The sequence below is a fragment of the Oryzias latipes genome, chromosome 2 (assembly GCF_053564925.1).
Source record: "Oryzias latipes strain Hd-rR chromosome 2, Olatipes_Hd-rR_3.1".
Classification (NCBI taxonomy): domain Eukaryota; kingdom Metazoa; phylum Chordata; class Actinopteri; order Beloniformes; family Adrianichthyidae; genus Oryzias; species Oryzias latipes.
Window position 1 is genome coordinate 28,063,646 of NC_136238.1, and position 19,441 is coordinate 28,083,086.

Consider the following 19,441-nt stretch of genomic DNA (forward strand, 5'->3'; position numbering starts at 1 on the left):
AAAACACTTTATTTAGGCCTACACTAGGATTATATTGTATGCTGGAGCTTATTTCAAAGCAAAATTGACACAAATGAAAAGAAATAACCTCAGGACATATACAACTTTATTTTAAAAACTTGAGTAAAATTTTACATATAAGTGACCGTCACACTTGAACGTTGTGCAAAACCTACTGCCTGAACTGGCATAAATGTTTTGGAAAATTTAGAAACTCGTATAGTGAGTTTCATCATCTTTGCACTGGGAGGGTTGCAGAGGATCCTCGTCAAAAGCCTGTGTGTGTCCCGGTGCCTGGGAAAAAGGCTGATTGATATGAGGATGTTGAAAAGTGTTATTGAAGGGCAGTCTATTTAAATCTGGGAAAAAGGGCCGGCGCGGGGTGGGAGACGGAGAGGAAGCCACAGGAAACCGTGTGAAAGGAGTAGGCGAAGGAATCGGGCTGTAAAGATGAGAAGAGTTCATTGGGGCTTGGTGTGACTGTGGCAGCGGGAATGATCTCTCCATAAACCGTGTCATCATTGCAAACATTTTTTTTTCATGCTCATGCTGAGCTGCTTGCATCTTAAGTAAGATGTCTGTGTCATCCTCTTTAAGGGCAGTGGTGATCTTGTTTGCAAATGCATCCAGCGTTGCCTCCATCTTAGATTTCCTTTTTCTGCTCCTGGCAGAAGTAGCTGTAAAAAACAACAAAAATCAGATCAAAATAAGGACTACCAAGATTATTTTTTTTATTAGTACAATAATAAGCTTTAACAGTAGAAAAAGTCTTCAGGTGTGGGGGTTAAGAGGTTAATGGGGTTAGAAAACGATCAGAATACAACCAAGAACATACATGCAGTGGATGTGGAGGATCCATTGCTGTTTACAGACGACGCTGAAGATGATGCAAGCTCTTCACTTGTGGACGCAGAACTTCCATCTGAGGTGGAAGGCGAAGGAGTTGCAAGGAACGCATCACCTGTGTATATAATTAACAAACTGTCACACATTGTATTTAAATGTTATAAAGTTAAGTCACAGTGGCTATGCCATGTGCAAATAACTCACCTGTATCACCGCAAGACCGACCAGCCAGGCTGGCCGCGACGGCTGCGGGACCTGGGCCCTCCTCCTCGGGCTCCTCTTGAGCAAAGCAGCTGTCCAACAGTTCAACTGGCTGGACGCTGGGCTTATCCCCCAAAATGCGGTCCAGCTCTTCATAAAACGGACATGTAATCCGTTGACGCCCACTTTGTTTATTCCAGTCCTTTACCTCCTTGTATTTTGCTCGGAGGCTTTTAATTTTTCTCTGGCACTGGAGCCAGGATCTTCTGTATCCCCGCTCGTTTATTTCTCTCGCAATTTCTTCAAAAACCGCCCTGTTCCTATACGAGCCCTCAAGTTTTGCCTGGATAGAACGATCGCCCCATATACTGATCAAATCGGTCACCTCGCTTCCCTTCCACTGACCGGTCTCAGATGCAGCGTCCGCCATTGTTGCTGTTTTCGTCGTCGTTGCCGCCTAATCTAACGCAGAATGATGACGTTTGTAGCGTATTGATGACGTACGATTCGGAATTGTGTGGCCTGCCCGGTCAGACGGCGGTCGCAATTGAAAAGAACGGCTACAATTCGGAATCAGGCCGGCAAATCCACGGGGCCTGGGTCGCAATTGAAAAGATCGGATCTGTGTCATTCAGACTGTCATGAAAAGATCGGAATTGGGCCACTTAGGGGCAAAAAATTCGGAATTGGGTCGTTTCAGCCTGCAGTGTGAACGTAGCCTATGAATGCGCATGAATGTCCCGGTGATGGTCAGAGGGGCAGTAGGCGCAAACTGGCAGCCACACCTCTGTCAGTCTGCCCCAGAGCAGCTGTGGCTACAACCGTAGTTTACCATCACCAAGAATGAATGAGGAGTGAATGAATAATGGACACAATGTAAGTGCTTTGAGTGACTTGAAAATAAGTTTTTTAACAATTTAATTTTGAGGACATTGTTTAGAGTGGATAAAATCAAGAAAGTCAAGTCCTTCGTTTTTAGATGAATTGGGATTTTGGTTTATGGAGCAAGCAGGTACTTCCGGTTCGGGGGCCAAGCTGTCCAGCTGTCTCTACAGTCAAAGGTCAGATTAGGAGTCTGCAACCTTCAACACTAAAGGAGCCGTTCTGGTTTGTTTGTCTCTGACTAAACCCAGTAGGAGCAGCAAAGCAGAAAAACAGCAGACTGCTTTCTATTTATGTTGATGTTACAATGAGGATTTGGATCCATATGTGGTTTTGAATAATAAAACATTAAAATGTAAAGAGAAAACAGCATTTTTTCTAAACATTAAACTGATTTTTACATTTGACAAAGGATGATATGAGTTCCTTTCAAAATAAAACACTGTTCAACATAGAGTCATCCTGATGCAGCAAATGTTCTCTGAGGAAAAATGTCAACAAGTCAAAAATGACATTTTCTATCAGAGCTTTAAGTCTACTGTGGTGAACCGTCATCCTTTTTCCTACTTCCTGCTGCTGTTAAGCTGGATAGAAACAGGACTTCATTGTTTCAGGATCCAATCAATATTCTATCAAGTTTCAGTACAAATCAAGATTTTTCTGTCTTTCTTTCTCATTTTAGTGGCAGAAATATCTCTTCTTAGTTCCAGAGTCTGTCTTAAATTAAATAACTTCTGACTGTTTCTGCTAAAACTCAACATTTGTTGATAAAATGAAGAACTTTGTCTCTTTCATGATCTTTGACTGACAGCTAAACCAATAAATGTTTCTGAGTTGCAGTAAAGTCTTCAGTGAAATCCCAGACTGTCCTGGACTCTGATCCTGAAATCCTCCTTTGAAAGTTCAGAGTCTGGAAGGGAAACAAGCTGTGAGGAAACCTTCAGTGCAGAAAGAACTGAAGCTTCTTCAACTGGAACTCTGCAGCCAAATGAGCAGGAAGGATCTGGATGAATGGAGCTTCTGCTGTTCCATCTGTCTGGATCTGCTGAAGGATCCGCTGACTGTTCCCTGTGGACACAGCTACTGCAGGAAGTGTCTTCAAGGACTGTGGGATGCAGAGGAGAACGTCCACAGCTGTCCTCAGTGCAGGAAGACCTTCACACCGAGGCCTGTTCTGGGGAAAAATGTCATGTCAGCAGTTTTAGTGGAGCAGCTGAAGAAGAGCGGACTCCAAGCTGCTGCTGCTGGTCTCTGCTCTGCTGGACCTGAAGATGTGGTCTGTGACGTCTGCACTGGAAGAAAACTGAAAGCCATCAAGTCCTGCTTGATCTGTCCGGCCTCTTCCTGTGAGGAAGACCTTCAGCCTCATTTGAAAGCAGCTGCATTGAAGAAACACAGACTGGAACCCTCCAAGAACCTGCAGGAGAACATCTGCTCCGTCATGATGAGGTGATGAAGATGTTCTGATCAGAAGAGCATCTGTTCTCTCTGCTCTGTGGAAAAACATGTGGGACATCAAACAGTCTCAGCTGCAGCAGAAAGGACTGAGAAGCAGAGAGAGCTGGAGGAGAGTCAGCAACAAATCCAGCAGAGAATCCAGGACAGAGAGAAGGAGGTGAAGCTGCTTCAACAGGAGGTGGAGCCATCAATCACTCTGCTGATCAAACAGGGAGAAGATCTTCACTCAGATGATCCGTCTCCTCCAGAAAAGAAGCCGTGATGTGGAGCAGCAGATCAGATCCCAGCAGAAACTGAAGAGAGGCGGGTCAAAGGTCATCAGGAGGAGCTGGAGCAGGACATGGCTGAAGAGGAGGGACGCTGAGATGAAGAGGAGAGACGCTGAAGAGGAGAGACGCTGAGATGAAGAGGAGAGACGCTGAAATGAAGAGGAGAGACGCTGAGATGAAGAGGAGAGACGCTGAGACGAAGAGGAGAGACGCTGAGATGAAGAGGAGAGACGCTGAGACGAAGAGGAGAGACGCTGAGATGAAGAGGAGAGAGGCTGATGAAGAGGAGAGACGCTGAGATGAAGAGGAGAGACGCTGATGAAGAGGAGAGATGCTGAAGAGGAGAGACGCTGATGAAGAGGAGAGACGATGATGTAGAGGAGAGACGCTGAGCTGAAAAGGAGAGACGATGAGCTGAAGAGGAGAGACGCTGATGAAGAGGAGAGACACTGAGATGAAGAGGAGAGATGCTGAGATGAAGAGGAGAGACGCTGAGATGAAGAGGAGAGACCCTGATGAAGAGGAGAGACGCTGAGATGAAGAGGAGAGACGCTGAAATGAAGAGGAGAGACGCTGAGACGAAGAGGAGAGACGCTGAGACGAAGAAGAGAGACGCTGAGATGAAGAGGAGAGACGCTGAGACGAAGAGGAGAGACGCTGAGATGAAGAGGAGAGAGGCTGATGAAGAGGAGAGACGCTGAGATGAAGAGGAGAGACCCTGATGAAGAGGAGAGACGCTGAGATGAAGAGGAGAGACGCTGAAATGAAGAGGAGAGACGCTGAGACGAAGAGGAGAGACGCTGAGACGAAGAGGAGAGACGCTGAGATGAAGAGGAGAGACGCTGAGACGAAGAGGAGAGACGCCGAGATGAAGAGGAGAGAGGCTGATGAAGAGGAGAGACGCTGAGATGAAGAGGAGAGACGCTGATGAAGAGGAGAGATGCTGAAGAGGAGAGACGCTGATGAAGAGGAGAGACGATGATGTAGAGGAGAGACGCTGAGACGAAGAGGAGAGACGCTGAGATGAAGAGGAGAGACGCTGAGACGAAGAGGAGAGACGCTGAGATGAAGAGGAGAGACGCTGAGACGAAGAGGAGAGACGCTGAGATGAAGAGGAGAGAGGCTGATGAAGAGGAGAGACGCTGAGATGAAGAGGAGAGACGCTGATGAAGAGGAGAGATGCTGAAGAGGAGAGACGCTGATGAAGAGGAGAGACGATGATGTAGAGGAGAGACGCTGAGCTGAAAAGGAGAGACGCTGATGAAGAGGAGAGACACTGAGATGAAGAGGAGAGATGCTGAGATGAAGAGGAGAGACGCTGAGATGAAGAGGAGAGACCCTGATGAAGAGGAGAGACGCTGAGATGAAGAGGAGAGACGCTGAGATGAAGAGGAGAGACGCTGAGATGAAGAGGAGAGAGGCTGATGAAGAGGAGAGACGCTGATGAAGAGGAGAGATGCTGAAGAGGAGAGACGCTGATGAAGAGGAGAGACGATGATGTAGAGGAGAGACGATGATGTAGAGGAGAGACGATGAGCTGAAGAGGAGAGACGCTGATGAAGAGGAGAGACACTGAGATGAAGAGGAGAGATGCTGAGATGAAGAGGAGAGACGCTGAGATGAAGAGGAGAGACCCTGATGAAGAGGAGAGACGCTGAGATGAAGAGGAGAGACGCTGAGATGAAGAGGAGAGACGCTGAAATGAAGAGGAGAGACACTGAGATGAAGAGGAGAGAGGCTGATGAAGAGGAGAGACGCTGATGAAGAGGAGAGATGCTGAAGAGGAGAGACGCTGATGAAGAGGAGAGACGATGATGTAGAGGAGAGACGATGATGTAGAGGAGAGACGATGATGTAGAGGAGAGACGATGAGCTGAAGAGGAGAGACGCTGATGAAGAGGAGAGACACTGAGATGAAGAGGAGAGACACTGAGACGAAGAGGAGAGACGCTGAGATGAAGAGGAGAGACGCTGATGAAGAGGAGAGACGCTGATGAAGAGGAGAGACGCTGAGATGAAGAGGAAGGCAAACATCTATCTGTTCCTGTCAGAGGAGAACAGAAAGGTGACATTGATGGAAAAAGCTCAGTCTGATTCTGATCATCCAGACAGATTCACTGAATCTGTTCTGGTTCTGAGTAGAGAGAGTCTGACAGGACGTTGGTACTGGGAACCCTTGTGCTATCTTAGATGACCACCCCCCTTCCATTGACGTGTTCTCCCTACTATGACAAAGGTGGAAAGATTTCATGTAATCCATGGACACCAGTGAAGATCACAAATCATTGAAGAAAAAAGGTTCAGAGCACTGTCTAGTGGGTCTAGATGACCCAACTCCCAATGTAAAAGTGCCTAGGATAGCACAAAGGTTAAAAAGAAAAAGATAAACGGTTCACAGATTGATGAACTGTGCTTGTACATTGCATGTGACTGCACAGCCGCACTTCCTCCAGACGCCACTATTCATCCAGCGCTTTGATAAAGCGCTCTGGAATCCAGCTATGGTGATGTGATGAAGGCTTCAGTGACGGTTTCTGTCTCTGCTGCATCGACTGTGGGAGCAGAAGTTCATCAAACCTGTCTTCTCTGTTGCCTTAAAATCCCTCCAGTTTTCTTTTTAGAGCTCATGTTTGCACAAATATACATAGATGATTAAAGTTTTTCAAAAGTGACTCAACACTTTCTACAAAGTCCCAACAAAATCGTGAAATCACCACATTTTGACCTCAATCCAAAGTGAAGGAAAAGTCCTCAGGAAATAATCTGTTCGATTTGCAGACTTTCCTACGCGTGTTCAAAAGTCGGGAGAGAAAAACCAGGATTCCACCGGATAAAGATAGACATAGTTTTATTTCCCTAACAAAATTTCTAAAACAAAGTTAAGACAGATATCTGGATTCTCAAACTAGAAAGCCTACAAATGCACAACAATTGTATTAGACTTGAGAACAAAGGAAAAGTTCTGCAGAGAAATTTTGATCATGGCGGCCGGATCTCCTCCCCCTGGACGCATGGATTTGTCAACAGCTGGACCGCCTGCTTCAGCCGGACCATATTTGGAAGTCTGAATCTGCTCGGAGGGCAGATATTCCATAGCAAGCGCTGGAGTGAAAGGCCAGCCTCTTCTTGGCCTGAGAACGTGAAGATGGCTCAGTTCCCACAGATTGGATCTTCAGCACAGGTGGTTTAAATCTGGTCCACGACAAATTTACTGCTTCTCAGCCCATCTCCCTGAGCTTCACACAAAAGATCTGGTCTTTCCATACAAGAGAGAAAAAGGGAGTCTGCATCTGCATCCATAAATTTATCTAAAGGAATGCCAAAGAGGAATGAGCTTTTACAAGATAAAAAAGATTGTTCCATCACACTGAGCACTGAAGATTAAAACTTCAACGTATAAAAGATAAGACAAAAACATACATTTCTTCAATTCCCTCTCTTGAGCTCACGAAGTGAGATCACAAAAATTCATGACCACATCCCTCAACAACAAAACATTTCAATAAGTCCACATGACCTGACAGCTGTGGTCGCAAACCCTCACAATCTGTAACACAAAATCAATGTGAATAAATGAGCATTACAAAGGAGGTAGGTGACCCATGAGTGCAAGGAAAAACCTGTCGGAGCATTCTTAGACCTTCTTTGAAAAACATTCAGTGTGCAGTCGGACAGAATTGCAACAACTCCGTGCCCCATCGGCAGCCAACCCTAAGGATACTCATGCATCACCAGACCTTACCTCTGCACAATGTCATTAATAAAAGTCACATAGAACAAGAAATAAAGTAGCAAATAAAGAAAATAAACAAATTCAAATTCAAAAAGCAAAAAAGATAACACTTCCTGTAAAGAAAAGGAACACCTGAAGTTAAGGGAGGAAATGGAGACATGTTAGGGGAGAAAAAAATCATACAAGCTGATCTCACAGCCGGGGTGGTAAAAAGGGGTCGCTGACAGGTAACATGGCATACTGTCCGTGCTCCCGATCCTTTTCTGTCACATGTTTCCCAAAAAAAAAAAGAAACCAGACAAAAATTAAAGCCTCCCCTCTCTTGGACTGGGAGAACCCCAGGCCACTAGTGGAGGGAAACATTGCAGACTTAGAGGTAAAACACAAAGCACATAAAACTAGAGAAATTGAAAGTAAAAAATATAAATTGAAAGTAAAAATCTAAATTGAATCTAAAAATAATTGCAGTTTCTTCTTAGACACTTTAAAACCCAAATCATACAACTTCAGGAGAAGATCTTTCGTTGCTTGAATGTAGGTTTCAGTAGTTGGGGCTGCCAGCAAGAGGTCAACAACATACATCAACAAAACACAACCCTCTGGTAGCACAATATCCTGCAGGAGAGACTTCAGACAGTGATTGAAAATGCCAGGAGAGTTTTTAAATCCTTGTGGCAAGCGTGTGTACTGCAAGCGGACACCTTTATACTGAATAGGTGTCTGCTGTTGTGTAATGGAATACAAAATAAGGCGTTGGCCAAATCAATGGCAGTAAACAACACACATTGTGAGGTTAAAGTTGACAGCATGCGATGTGGGTCAGGCACAGGTAGGACTGGAGTAGTGGTTACGTTATTGACAGCCCTTAAATCATGTGCCATGCGATAAGTTTTACCATCAAATTTTAAAACCGGTCTCAGGGGAGTACACCACGAAGAGTGCGAATGTTCAATGACACCAGAGTTCCACAGCCCAATCAAAGTTTCCTTCATCTGCATCCGTCACCCAGCAGTACTGTGGTCTGAACACCTTTGCTCCTGCAGTTACCTGAATCTCCACCGGGGGGACGGTGGAGCATGACCCAACATCAAATGAACCCGTGGACCATAAAGAGTCAGGGAGCGTTTTTAACATCGCCTCTGCATCTTCATGATTCATCTTCTCTCTGCTGTGATGTCTGGCAATGCAGACATGCTCCAGTACTGACGAGTTAGTGGTTGGAGGCAACGTTATCCTGTACAATTTTGTGGAGGGAGAAAAGTGAACACCTGAAAGAGCACAATGTTGCCAGTCTGTGTTATTTACTCCCCTCTTAGTCATAGGTCCTAGCTGCCGGGCCTCAAGACCAGGGGAGAATGCTAATGATATATGAGGTACAACTGTGTCTGTCATCAGGTACCATTGCACTTGTGAGTGTTTGAATGCACAATAAGTTGCTACACCCTCAGGGCCAATATATGTCAGTGGAGTTTAAATGCCACGTGTGGCCTTCTACCTGATAAAATTCTTTCTGGTACAGTTGATCATCCTCTCTGTCATTATAGAGTGTGCAGTGCAGGTCACCCGGAAGCGGAAAATATGGCTTCAAGGACAGGATCAATGGCTTCCATACCTTAAATTCATGAAACACACCTGGCGTGTCAGGGGCCTCTGGATCCCAGTGGATGCCAGCAGTGGGGGTTGGCTGTGGTTGAGGCTGCAGCAACCACTGTCCCTCATACTGTGTGGCATGGCATCCAGTCAGAACATGTCCATTCGGGAAAGTGATCTGTATCCCATCTGGAGAACATAGGATGCTGTCTCCTGTTTTGACAAGAACGTCCCATCCCAACAGATTCACAGGTGTGTGCGGTGAATGAATGTTCCACCATCTGACCGGCCAGTTCAAAAGTCAGTGGGATGGTCTTTTGCAGGTTTTGAGGTGTCCCAGAGAAGCCGACAAAGTTCATGTGTTCATTTTTTAGAGCAGATGGAGGTAACTGACTGTTTATAGAGGAACATGTTGCACCAGTGTCCACTAGACCCATCATGGGGACCTGTGAGCTTCAAAGGGACCATGGCTCCTGCATCAGCAAATGGTCCCAGGCCTCGTGAGCACCCCTAGTGGTATTGTCCGACTTGCCACCATTGTGGTCCTTGCCACGGTGGAGGAGGGGCTTGGAGTGGTCGTGGGTGCTGTTCATTTCCGCCACGCCCTCTGCCCCTGGTCTGTGCATGATACTGTTGGGTCCCTTGGTGTGGGCAGTGTCGGGCCCAGTGATCCAGAGCGCCACAGATGAAGCATTCATCTCCAGCTGCTGCTGGGGGGGGTCCCCTGGGTGGCCCACGTCTTCCAGAATATCCGCTCCTTCTCCTGCCCCGGCCTCCGAATGCCTGAGCCTGCCACATCATTGCTGCTGGCTCTGGGGGTACTAAACTTATCATGTTTTCTTTTTTAACACCTTTTTTATCATGAGTGGATTCTTTCCGGGCCTGTGCAAGCTGCAGTCTGAGTAATTGGGTTTTCAGCTGTTCAACTTCTCCCTCTGCTCTCTCCTTTTTCTCCAAGTGTGCTCTGCAGTGATGAATCAAATGCCTCTTAAATCGACTCTCATCACCAGCCAACAAGTCTGGGTCTGCTTTTAATAAATCCTGTAAGTCCTGAGGCAATCCTGCCAGGATTGCTGTTCTAAATATGACTGTTTCAGGGAGTGACAGGCCGGGGTCTCTGCCCTTGTTGTCAATCCATTTCTGGACACACTCGGAGTAATATGTGCTGGGGTCCTTATCTGTGTAGGGGAAACTTGTTGGAGCTGCGGTCACTGGATCAGGAAAAAGTTCCCTCATTGCAGTAAAAACTGGAGCTTGAACGTCCACTAAAAGAGTGGAGTCTGGGTGGTCCTGCACACCCGCACGCTGTTCCATAGACTGGATCTCAGTGATTGTGGCTGTTACGCCTAGCAATTGTCTCAAGTCTCCTCCCTGTCGAGCTGGAGTGCTGTGTGAGCAAAAGTAAGCGTCTGCTCCTTCACTTACCAGTGGTGCAGAGGGGTGTTCTGTGCGAAGGTTTATGAGGTCTCTGGAGGGGTCTTCTCTGTTTTCTGCCATTCTGGGTCACCTTTCCCGCAACATTGAGGCTATGTGCTGCTATTCTTCAGGAGTCAGGTCCTGGTCCACAGGCCACCTCACCGCATATCTCAGCATCGGGTACATGTCCTGTGGAGGATAGGGGGGAGGGGGTGAAAACAGGGGGCTCTGTCCCTACTGGAAGGGAGGGGTAAATGCCAGAGAGGGGTGTCTGGAGAGAAGATGTTGTCACGGCAGATTTATTACTGTCTTGTTCTGTCTTCACCATAGTCAACGCTGTGGCTGCAAGAGTCAGTTGATGCACTGTGCGTTTAATTTTGTCAGTTTCCTTATGCTTCCGTTTAGCTTCCCTTTTTTCTTTCCATGAGACTTCTTTCACCTTCTTATCCAACTCCTGCATCTGTTTTATCATTTCCAATTCTTTTTCCCGTAACTGATGAATAAATGTCATCGTACTTCAAGTCTGTTTCAAAACCATCTGAACCAATACTTTATGCAATTTCTCCTTGTCCTTATCTTTCTGTTTCTTCTCTATTCCACCCAACACCTGTCCTTCTAAAATCCCATACATTTTATCTCATTCGCCATCGTCAAGTCGTCAAGTTTCCCCTGTCGTTATCGTCAAATCATCTGTTGTCCGGACTACATCCACCATATTGTTCACATTCTCATTCTCATTCTTTGTAAAATTCACCTTTCATGTTTATTTTGAATCCTTCTTTGGTCACTCTCTGTATAAAAAATAATTTGTAGAGGTCGCCTCCTCCTTTGTGTTTTCAAATCATGCTGCTACGTAGTCCTCAGAACGTCTACGTTTGATAGTTTCAGCATTGTATAGTGTAAATGCAAAAATCGGATACGGGTCACTTTAAAAGATGATTAAAGCGGGATGTCAAAAAAAAAAACGGATTTAGTCAGAAAATCGGATTTCGGCATCAAGACCCGCAGTGTAAATGTCTGTCAAACATACAGACTTAAGATGAGTGAGATGATAGAAAAAATTTCACTTTGATGCAGACTCCTCAAAATCCAGTGAACCCTATGAAGTACATACATTTTATGGATGACAACTATTTTTTATTAGGAAGCAGCTGTTATGGGAGAAGTTGGGGCAGTACCCAGGTCCAGAGAGGATGAAGGAGATAGGAGGTTGCAGGGGAACGGGGGCTTTAATAACCGAAACTACAAAACCAAAAACCACTGCTTAAGCAGGCTAGAAAACTCGAAACGTGAAATACTCAGAAGGGGAGACATGAAAGCTACACAGAGAAAAGGGGAACAGCATAACATCAAACTATGGAGCAGCACAGGAGGAAGGGAAGGACAGGACTTAAATACATACAGCCAAATGAGACACAGGTGGACACAATCAGGACAGATGGGGACCCAAAGTAAAACTCACCACAGCAACAAAACAGGAAACCCTACAAAATAAAACGGGAAATGAACGCAGACCTCTAAAGAAAAACAAGGAACCAAACGCAAAGGCAAAGAAACTGAAACGCGTTACAGCAGCTGTTGGTTTGTTGCAGGTCTGGAATCAGAAGCAGTGAGTCTAAGAGCGAGGGGGGGGGTCTAAGGGCAGGGATGTCCAGTTTAGTTTAGTCAGTTTGTTAGTTCAATTTAGTATTTTCCTGTTGAATTCCATGTATTCATTAACCTTTTTGATTTGATGTTTTACTTTACAATTAGCGGTACGAAGCCCATCGAGACGACCGTTGTGATTTTGGGCTTTACATACAATTGAATTGTATTGAATTGAATGAGCCCCTCCCCCACACAGTTGTGGTTTAAGTAAATGTTCAACCCCGTTACGTACACTATGGAATCTCCATGAATATTAAAATAAAATTGTTTATGAAAAATTCAATATGATTAAATTATTATATGTCCCTTGTTCTAATTAAATCATTTCAAACTGAACATTTCTCTTAAATTCAATGCTGGGAGTTTGTAGCAGCGTTTTCATTTCATAAGCACATCAAAATTAGAAGGAAATTGCAGTTTAATGAAGTTTATAAAAATAATAATGGAGAACTACAACAGCATAAGAAAATAGAACCTTTTCGGCATTTTGAATTTCTTCCACTTTGGTGTTTTTTGGTTCCTGGGATCATTCTACTCACATCATCTCTAACACAGAATCCCTTAATTTTTTCTTTTGAGGCTTCAGAAAACCTGCTGGATCTCTTTCAGGATTTTTCATTTTCTTGTTTTAGAATCCAAGTGAGTCACTTTCAGATTTTTGCAACCTGTATTTGATTTTTATTTTCAGCTGCTTTATTCGTCTTTAGTGATTTTTTTAATATTTATTTCTAATTTCTTAAATGTAATTCATGGTAAAGTAAGGTTGTTTTTCTTTGTTTGGGGATTGATGACGCAATTTGAAGTTGGTCTTTTTACTTTTGAACATGGTGAATCGGAATCTGTTAAATGTTGGCATATTTTTTTGGATTTTTCTTTCTTTTTCAGTTTTTTCTTGTAGTTCAACTCTTTGCCTCTTGAATTTATTTTTTGTTCTTCTGTCCTTCCTCTGAGCAGATAGACGCTGCCTACAAAGGAAAACAAACTTTGGTTTGTTTGTGGAAAGGATTCCCTTTTGTCATGTTTTATAAGGAATGTAAAATGAATTACATCAAAGGACATTTCATAACACTGCTTCCTGTCCAAACCTTGAGTATTGTTATGATGGATCTTCTGCTGAAGTCACCAATTCTTTGAGCATTTCTTTCCTCTCTTCTTCTACATTCTTCTTCCATCTTTCCAGCTTTCTCTGAAGGTATTTCTCCCTGCTGCTGGTGCCATCGTATTCAAAACTTTTACATGGAACTGAAATCTATTCAACAAGCAGTATGACATTTTTGATTGAATTATATGGTTATTATTGAAATAAATGTTTATTTCTAACAACACAAATATTAAAATCTCCTAACATTAAAACAAGTTATGGGGTTGAGAATTTGGATCAAAATGGCCGCCGTTTCATATGCTAAGCACCAAGAAGATGGAAGATAACGTCCATGAAGTTCAGAATTATATTGATTATTTAAATAAAAAACATTTTAGCAGGTTATAATGTTGAGTCGCTGTGTTTGATCACATTAAATGACCCAGCATCTCCTCTGTTCCTCTCTGTTCTTCTCCCTCATCATCATCATCATCATCATCATCAGAACCTCTCTCCTCGTTCTTCTCTGTTGGGACTGACTTGTCATGTACGTCTGCTCTTGTTTTCCTAAAATAAGTGAACATGTTTTCAGCAGAAGTTTAAACCAGAATGAACATCTAGGTTTCTGTGACTTTGATAGTTGAATTATTCCTTCTTTAAGTCATCTCTGCTCTCTTTGATATCAGATGCATCACCAACCTCTAGTCTGTGTTCTTCTCCACTAAATCCTATGGCAAATATGATAAATATTAAATAAGATATAATTAAAAATTAGATCCTATGGCCAAGCAAGGATTATTAACTGTTTGAAATAATTAAACATCTTGCTAATGCATGTTTATTTTTTAAAATAAGAATACTTTTTAAAATGACTGCCTTGGTCTGAACTGTCTTTGTCCTGAGTGTCCACCATCAGACCAACCTGTTTCCGTCCATCTGTCCTGATTCTCTCTCACCTTCGTCAAAGCTGTTTGATATAAACTTTGTGTTGGGAAGATTTTCAAAAGAAAACAGACTAATATGCAAAAATAGAGACATTTTTTATTTTAAGCATATTGTTATTCATTGTTGTCAAAAATCTCCAAATGTTCAACTAAGATCCAAAATGTCGTTCAGGCAAAGTGATATTAAAAGCAAAAGGCTGTAAACTTAATAGTCACTCACAAATATAATAATTATCCAAACTTTTAACATAGAGAGAAACTAAATCATCATCTAACCACCATCTCACATACGTCTACTTCTAGGAGCAGCTTTTATCATCATTCAGTGTTGTTTCAAAGGATCAAACTTTATCAGTGTTTTGGTACATCTAGTTTAAGAAATGATTTAAAACAAAATCAGAACAAACAAGCTCCTTTATTTTCTCCATGATTATTGATTCTGTAAATTCTGATCAGTACAGCTGGAAGATACTTGTGACCATTTTATTGGTAGCCGGAAGTGGTTTTTTATTGAGGTTTTTTGGAGGCTTTTCTACTGTTGGTGTTTCACAAAATTAGGGAAATGCCAAATATTTTTGGAGTAATCCCACTGATGAGTTCTATGATTTAGTTTTTAATGTTTTATAAAAGCTAAAAATGATCTTCACAATAACAGATTTTAAAAAATCAAATCCTCTGAAATGTTTCACAAAGACACACAAAACAGAAACAAAGTTATTTCTAAAAATGATGCAGGAGTTCAGCTCTAAAAATTGACAAAAGAGCAAAGAAAACAGAAAGACATGATTTGTTATTTCTTTCCTATTATTAACATTTCCAGACTTTTGTCATGCAGCATCTTCATATTTGTATAATTTTGAGAGAATTTATTTTACGGAGAGCAAAATTGGATTTATGTTGCTGTTTTTATCCATATTTATGTTCAAAACGTTCAGTTTTAAATGTCTAAAAGTTTAGCTTTAGTTTTTTTCAGTAAATGTTTATCTTGTTCTGCCTAAAACCTAAAGCCTGTTTTTAATTTAGGCCCCTGTGTGACTGAGTTTGACCCCCCTGGAATCCGAGTCTAGAAGATTCATGCATTTTGTGTTAAATGGCCAGACAGAAGATAGAGAACACAAACGGATGTTGTCAAATGTGTGTGAGCGCGGGGGGGGGGGGGGGGGGGGGGTGTTACTTGGCCGGGGGGTATTCCAGAAAGCAGGTTATGCTAGCTCTCACGATAAGTTTGAGGCTAAGCAAGTTGATAACCTCAGCTTTCGGTTCCAGAAATGGAGGTATGTTTCAGGGTAGGTCAAGTTGCCATGGCAACTCATGCTCTGAACATAACCTGGTCGGGAGCAGGTTTAGTTGAAGGTTAGTTTGTTTACAGAGAGGTGAAGCAGCATGGCGTGTCCATTTGAAGATGATTTAGTGGATGAAGAAGCTCAGATAATACTTTTTCCACCATGAGAGGGTGATAAGACCACATATGGATGTTGGAAAAATATACTTTTTTACTTTGATCTAACTTAGTTATTTGATTCAGTTAAGATAAATCATTTTTTGTTAGGTCACCTTAAAAATAATACGTAGTTTTCAGACAATTATTTTCCTTTCGTTCAAATTAATTCAAATAAGTAGGTGTAACCTTGATGCTGCTGTTACAGCGGCACCGCAAGGGATTCTGGGATATCATTCCCTTTGCCTGTCTAGGCGGATTTGGGTTTAAGTGTGGGTTTTTGACCAAATGTGTTTAGTTGTATAGCTATTTTACTGTGTTTCACTGTGTTTTACCGAGTTATTTTGTCCTACTATGCTTACGTCTCTGCACCATGAGTGAGAGTAAGGGAGATGATGATGAGTTTAGATAGCACCCCTACCACCAGAAACCATTATGATAGTGATGGAAAATTCTTTAATGAATTTTTGCACTCCATGCATTTTTTCCGTTGTTTTTATTGTTGTAAAAATGAGTATATCTGCCGGCTCAAACTTAGACATATGAAAGTTCAAGAAATATAAGTAATTAAGATGGAAAAAAGATTAATGGAGTAATGTGACATTTAGTTAGATAAATACGTAAATTTGAGTTGTATAAACAATTATTGACTTTGAATAAATTTAACTAAATTATTTAAATTATTTTTCAGCCGTGTCACTTTTTTGATGGACTTATAATTTTTATCCGAAGTCATTAAAATCTCAGACTCCGTCTCACTTCCGTCTCAAGTGTCGCGCTCTTTTTTTTTTCTCCACGCGTTTCCATGGTGACTCCAGAAATCAGCGATCTATTGAGATGTCTTGATGTACCTGCTGTGCACGTGCATTAACCCAGGGTTACCAAGTCGAGCGTAATTACGCCAACTCATATCCGGTCTTTTGGAACCGACATACCCAGAGTAAGCAAGTTCAGACGGATTTCAGCCAGAGTTCAGGCTTAAAGTCAGGCTTAAAGTTACTCACCCCCCCGGTGAGTGAGTTTGTTTGGAACCACCACTGCTGGCAGCTTTAGCCTGAATGTTTCCAACTCCGTTTCTGTCACCGCTAGAACCTTCCTGCTGTCTCTCAACCATTACAGGAACTTTTCTTCATTCCTCCACATCTCTGCCATTTCTGTTTTGAGCCCTCGATTGTTTTTCTTTTGCCTTCTCATCAGATGTAAACACGGTTCAACTAAAATTCAGCAACAGCGCGCTCCCCTTCGCGCGTCTCCGCGAGAGACGCGCTGGGGCGAGCTCTCTGAGGGAGGAAGGAAGGAAGGGAGGGAGGAGCGGCTGCGGTGCTCAATCGGTTACAATGAGCTTCTGTTACTGATCATTTCATGTAAATCTATGTTAACAAACAGCCATGATAATAAAAAATACGAACTATAAATAACTTTCCGAACTTCGGTTTGGCCAGCGCCCTACGCGACGCAATGCTCTGGTCTGCTGGGACCAGAGTTTCTCTGGACCGTCTCAACACATGAAAACTTTCAGAGCGGCCATGTTGTCAGTCAGTGACCTGTTGTGTTTGTCTGCTGGTCTTTTCCTCACAGATCAGTAACAACAGCTTCATCATGATGAGAACAGAAAACAACTTTTACACAAAGACTCACCGAAGAAGAAAATGGAGAAACTCCAACGTCTGTGTGTCTGCTGGACAAACTCTGCTGTCTGACCGAGAGCAGAACTCCTCCCTCTGTGTGTCTGTTTGTGTGTGTGCATGAATGGCTGCGAGTTTTCTCACTTCTGCGACCCCTCACTTCTCTACAGAAATCACGTGACTGTAGCTGCAGCGGTCAAGACGCTGCTGGGTCCTAAAGAGTATGAGGTTCAGCTCTGAGGGGCTGAAATATACGAAGCCCCCCAGGTGCCAGTGGTTTAAAAAATCTGATAAACGATGTGCACGGACTGTGGCTTAAACAATTGTGTTTCGTACTGATGCTGAATCGTGCATGCACACTAACCCCACTTGGACAAACTATGTAGCGTTTAGATCTGCTGGGCTCTACATATTTTCATTTCATGTTTTATTTTTTAACATAAAGTTCTTTTCCTTCATAAGTTTTGTCTGAAATTGTTTTTTGTAGTGTTTATTGGGATATTTTCCACAACCCACTTGTAAAAAGATCTGTGGCTGCTAGAATGAACCTGCTGCTCCAGCGAGTCTTGTAGCTTCTGTTTGCAGGCGGGGGTGATGGGGGGGTTACAGTGTGAGCTACAGAGGAGACTTTGGACCAAAATCCTGCTGCTCTGCATGAGCGATCAGCAATACGATCAGCATTATTAACTGACTCAGAAAAACACATTGATTTCAGAGAATCGTATCGGTAAGAACTACATGTGATAGATTGGTGGAAAATCCACTTTTCTTTTCAAATTGATAGTTTTTCTGTTGATTTTTATCTCCATAGCAACCATTTTATGTTTTATTGCCTGGGGATAACGAACAGATGGACGTCAGTTTCAGACTAATCAGAAAAAGATAAACTTCCTTAAATTCCCCTTTCCTTTTTGATGCTATTTTCTCCTTATATTTCAACACTTATTGATGAAAATCAAATATTAGTTCAGATATAAATCTTAATTGTTGTGTTGTTCAAATAAACAGTCTTTTAGTTCAGTTTTATCCTGCTTTATACCACGGTCTGGGTGAATGCTCGATTCTGATTGGCTGCTAGTTGTGCATTAAAATGGGATAACCGCACGGTGATATAAGAAGTTCCGGTCAGCTATCTTAAATGTTTTGTATCACTGCACCGCTTCTTTAAAACAACATTTAGCTTCATCATTTGGACAAGAACAAGCGGTAAGAGGAGAACTTTCTCTCTGAACTGATGCTTTATTCAACCCAGTGGAAAAATCAGGATATATAAATCGCCGAATCTTTAGTGCAGCCGAGGTGCGGGGCGACGTGGACTGCTTGTTTCGTGGTGCGGCACCACATAACAAATGGTCCACTTTTTGTGAGAAAAGTGATCCAAATCGGGGAAAAAACAAGGATTAAGGACTAAAAGCTGGTTAATATTAGCTTTTGTAAGTGACCATGGTATAAGCGAATAAATGGCATCAAAGTCTGCTTCACGTCGGACGGTTCAGGCTTCCACGGCGTGCGTTTAGAAGTAATAATGCACACTTAGTCGACCATCAACCTTTACATATTTGACACACATCTAATTTAATCTTCCAGCAGGCTCATCTCCTGTTCTTCTCTCTCTCTGTCTGTCTGTCTCTCATTCTCTGTGTTTGTCTGGGTGATAATTCAGGAATAGACTGAATTTCACCAAAAAGTCATTTTTCAACTCCAGAGACTCCCACAGTGAGACACCAGCTGGCTGTTCTTTGTAACTGCATCTGCAGCTTCTAGAAACGTCTTTGTTTCTGTTTTCATCTTTTCAAACAGTTTGTTTTCTTCACATGAAGCCTACTTTGACTTCTTTTCAACTTTAGATCCATCATTTACAATCAAGGATGTATAGATATATATGATCTAGAACTTCTCTCTAGGATTCTGATGGACTTCATAAAGATGACTCCTCCCACTTTGGTTTCTGTCAAATGTAGAAAAACTCCAAGAACCAAAATCAATCCAGTTTGGATCAATTCTGTCTTTCAGATCTTTGGAAAAACTGAAGGAATCTCTGCATCCCAGATTTCTTCTTGGGTTTTGGTTTCTGCAGGTTTTCAATCTCCTCTTTGATCTGACTGAATGTGTCCATCAAGGTCTTTGAAAGCATCATTTTCTCCTCCTCCTCCTTCTTCTTGAGGGTCTCTGTGAGTGAGGAGATCTCCCCCAAAAGGGAGGACTGTTCTTGCTGCCGTTCACTGCTGCCGTTCTCCTTCCAGGTTCTTGTGGTTCTCCATCAGAGCTGGTCTCCATGGGACTGTTGCCTCCCTCTGTGGTGTCAGTCAGT

At 42.8% G+C, this 19,441-nt stretch overlaps 1 protein-coding gene across 3 annotated transcripts; it reads right to left on the reverse strand.

Moving 5' to 3' along the window:
• Positions 1 to 89: 89 nt before the first annotated feature.
• Positions 90 to 17,375, reverse strand: LOC144987215 (uncharacterized). Of its 3 annotated transcripts, XM_078936331.1 has the most exons (5): positions 17,144 to 17,375; positions 10,405 to 10,584; positions 1,051 to 3,103; positions 836 to 961; positions 90 to 677 (listed from the first exon to the last, which is right to left on the reverse strand). In XM_078936331.1, exons 3-5 carry the CDS (start codon positions 1,475 to 1,477, stop codon positions 208 to 210), a joined length of 1,023 nt encoding a protein of 340 aa, XP_078792457.1. In that variant the 5' UTR covers positions 1,478 to 3,103; positions 10,405 to 10,584; positions 17,144 to 17,375; the 3' UTR covers positions 90 to 207. The 3 variants fall into 3 exon arrangements, with proteins under 3 accessions (XP_078792457.1, XP_078792452.1, XP_078792449.1); XM_078936326.1 differs by lacking the exons at positions 90 to 677; positions 836 to 961; positions 1,051 to 3,103 and adding an exon at positions 3,110 to 6,787 and having other exon boundaries at positions 17,144 to 17,335; XM_078936323.1 differs by lacking the exons at positions 90 to 677; positions 836 to 961; positions 1,051 to 3,103 and having other exon boundaries at positions 3,110 to 10,584; positions 17,144 to 17,312.
• Positions 17,376 to 19,441: the final 2,066 nt, after the last annotated feature.